The sequence below is a fragment of the Drosophila guanche genome, unplaced genomic scaffold, assembly GCF_900245975.1.
Source record: "Drosophila guanche unplaced genomic scaffold, DGUA_6, whole genome shotgun sequence".
NCBI lineage: Eukaryota > Metazoa > Arthropoda > Insecta > Diptera > Drosophilidae > Drosophila > Drosophila guanche.
In genome coordinates this window covers 665,356-668,931 of record NW_022995762.1, presented here as the reverse complement: position 1 = coordinate 668,931, position 3,576 = coordinate 665,356, and the positions used below count along the sequence as shown (strand labels likewise).

The 3,576-nt window shown below is 41.9% G+C and overlaps 1 protein-coding gene across 1 annotated transcript; it reads right to left on the bottom strand.

Annotated features, from left to right (window-relative positions):
* Positions 1 to 291: 291 nt before the first annotated feature.
* Positions 292 to 1,690, bottom strand: LOC117590892 (histidine-rich glycoprotein). The gene is made up of 2 exons (XM_034283924.1): positions 1,665 to 1,690; positions 292 to 1,006 (listed from the first exon to the last, which is right to left on the bottom strand). Exons 1-2 carry the CDS (start codon positions 1,688 to 1,690, stop codon positions 388 to 390), a joined length of 645 nt encoding a protein of 214 aa, XP_034139815.1. The 3' UTR covers positions 292 to 387.
* Between the last annotated feature and the right edge of the window lie 1,886 nt (positions 1,691 to 3,576).

The following is a 3,576-nucleotide window of genomic DNA, read 5'->3' as shown; positions in this document are numbered from 1 at the left end:
TAGGTACAGATCTACTACCGAGTACCGGGTATAAAAGTTGTGACGCTTAAGAAGCGTGTTAGACGTCCTTTCTCGTTAAGGTTTATTTTTGGATGTTAAAGAACAGTGTAGGATCAGGGGACCTCTTTCTTTCTATTTTTATTTTGTAAGATACATATGTATGTCTGACGTGCCCGTCAGTTGTATATTCTAAATGTTTTCCCTTAGACGAATTCAGGATTGGAATATTAGTTTCCAGTTAAACAAATTCTCATTAATTTCATTCACTGTAAAAATGGGTTGCCTCATTTATTTTGACATCTAACAACAACAATTTTTTGGTACAAGTTTAATCAAAGATCGATGTTAACAATGATAGTCGTGTCCGTGCTCGTGTTTTGAAGAGTGTCAGATTCCGTGTCCATGTCGAGATCCGTGCTCCTGCTTTAGAGAGTAGCCACTGGTATGAGAGTCGCTGCCATGACCACCATGATCAAGACCATGGCCGGACTGTGCGAAATAATCCTCGAGCTCTACGTGTCTACCCCCATAGCCGCTTCCATGGCCGTGTCCATGTCCGGGCTGCTCGACAGCCACCTGATGATGATCATAGAGCTTCTCGCGATGGACAGTGGCCTGGAAGCCATTGTGCTTGTCTGCGGTGTAGTGGACAGTGCGCTTGTGTCCGTCGGCATCTATCAACTCATAGTGTCCGGTAACCTTATGGCCGTGACGTGATTCACTGGCCTCCTTCACGTCTCCCGTCTTGTGATCTTTGACGCCATATTTAAAGTCATATTCGGAATGCGAGTCATGGTGACCGTCGTGTCCGTGTCGACGACCGTGGTGGGCTCCCTCATGATGATCGTCATGTGATGTCAATTGCACCGAAGCATGACTCGAGGCGACACCACCGCTATAATGCTCGTGTCCGTTGAAAGGAGTTGCCCGTATAGCCGCAATGGCAAACAGCACAAGTGCAATGCAAAACTGTGAGAAAATTGGTATTACGTTTTTTGGAAGGATCCTCCAAAGGAACACTTACCGTCTGGGCCATGGTACTTGAGATAGTTTATGAGTTGATCTAAGCTAGAGACTACTGTTGCGCGATCACCAAACAAATGTGAACTGTACTCAAATTCAGTGATAGTTATGGCTTTTATACATTTGGTGCGTTCGACAAATGATTTGAACTTTCGAAAACACGCTAAGACTAAATCGGTCTTTTGTCTTTAGTTACGCCCCACAATTTGCAGTTCAAGTTTAAGCCGCTGCTTGCTTTTATTTTGCGCCTTTACTGGTACAAAAAAAAGGGGAAAAAAGAATGGCCCAATGTAGTAACTCATTGTAAAATTTACTGTCGCAAGAATTGCCAATTTAAAGTGGCATGGTTTATGCATCGCATCGGCTGTAGTTGTCGGGTCATTATAATCCCCCTGTTTGGCTGGCTTTGGGATTGCTGGATTGGGTTGAGGATGAGGATGGGTTATCCATCCACATCCCCAACAATAACACAGCCAACAAACAAGCCAGTCAAAAGATTTATGTGCCTGACAAACGTCGTCGAGTCGTTGACGTCAATCAGCCCTGACAAAAAGTCATCAGAATTGCAGTTTGCCGTTCTCTCTCTATCTCTCCTTCTACTTTTCGAACAGATCGAACAGCAGATCGAGCAAAGTCTTCACCGCTCCTTGATCCGAAGATCCCTCATGGAGCTACTGTCAGCCAGTCTGTCTGTCCTGCATCCGGCCTGTCAGTAGTCAAACGGCTACCGGTCTGTAAAAGTCGTGTCGCCTTCATCAAAGGCCGCTTTCAACTTGACAATGGGTTGGGATATTCGTGGTTTTGTAATCCACCAAAGGATCAGGATTTGTGTAAGTGGATATACGCAATCAAACGGAAGGAAGGAGCTGCAAGCAAATGTTTTTTTTTTTTTTGTTAATTTGCATTTAAATTGTATTAGCTGGGAATCTAATATATGTAACTACTCGACAAAAGCGAATTTTTTTTTCCTCAAGAAACCAAACCTTTTACTGATAGATTTCGAGCATTACTATTTTGTAAAGATGGTTCTTTTCTATGGCAGAAATTTCTTTTTTTTATTTTTAAATTTTTGTTTGCAGGTTTTTTTTAGAGGTATCAGTTTATTTTTTCCCATAACTTATGCATCTTAGACCTGGTTGTAAAGAACTTAAAAAGTCTGAATAGCTGATTGATGCACCTAACAAGTAGACGCAAACTTTTTGCGGTTTTAGCTTTTCGTCTGGGAAATATTAAGCTTTGAAATGAAAAAATATAGATTTTTGTGACGTATTTTTACCAGTATTTAAGTCGAAAGGTAAAAAAGATATGGGGCTACGAAATAATCTAATGACAATTTTTTGTTCCTGGTTTCTTGAGGTAAAATCGTGTCTGGTAGTGTAATTGGATGATGGGAATGGCCACAAAAAGAATCAGGAATTATTTGGGATATATTTGAGGATATTACTAGTTATTGAAAGGAGACATTTCAATGGTAGTCTGGTTCTAGGCTCTCTTAAAATGTTTGGTTTACAATTTAATTAAAACTGATCTCCAAATTATTCTAAAAATAGTTATAATTCTAAATTATTGCCATTTTATTATTGTCTGTTGGGCAAACCTTTCCTAATGCGAACTCCATACTGTCCCTTGATTATGTTAATTTTCCCATAAGTATTGTGCAAATATGATGCCTAATATTATACCACAAGAAATGTTCATCTAATTGATGCATTGATTAATTATACATTATTATCGATGCCTCATTGAAAATCCCTCTCATTCGATCCAAGAAATTGGCCCTTCTGGCTGATCCTATATACCGGGGGTTGACCGTCACTGGTCATTGTACGGGTACGAGTACGAGTATGTAGTTGGCTGTTTGGCTGTCCTTGCTATGTTGACAGTCAAAAGAGGAATGGACTGTCGGAGGGCTGGCTGGGAAACTCAACTTTCGTTGTTCGTTGGGTTTCGTTGTCAGTGGCATTTCTGGTTGCATTTTGTGGGCACATTTCGGCTGCTTGATTACGCATGTCAATCAGGCTTTCAAACTGCGACGACATGCTGTCAATCTTTGTGTCATGGCCGCTGAAGTTGTTGGTGGTTGTTTGGATGGATAGCTGGAAGGAAGGTAGATCGGTCGGATGGATGGATGGTCGCTTGTCGGTTGTTGGTTGTTGGTTGTTGCTGCTGGACAACAAGTACGCTTGATTGCCGTGGCCCAGAAGGCATAGCAACAGAGACAGACATAGAGAGACAGAAACATAACCAGAGACCGGGGGTAAAAGGCAAAGGCAAAAGAATTACAAAAACTGACAACTGATGATGCCACAAAGGTGCTCTCTCAGTGGCTGTTTGTGACAGTGACAGTAGCAGTGGCAGTTTCAGTTGATTTTGATGTTGTTGTTGCAGTTGCCATTCGATTGATGTGCATTGTATGTAAATTGGTCGGTCGTTTTCGCATTGATGCCCTGTCAGGGGATAATCAACAGCAGCATCAGTAGGAGCAACAGCAGCAGCAACATAAGCAGCAGCAACATCAGCAGTCCGGACAACCTAGGGATAGCTTTAACATCG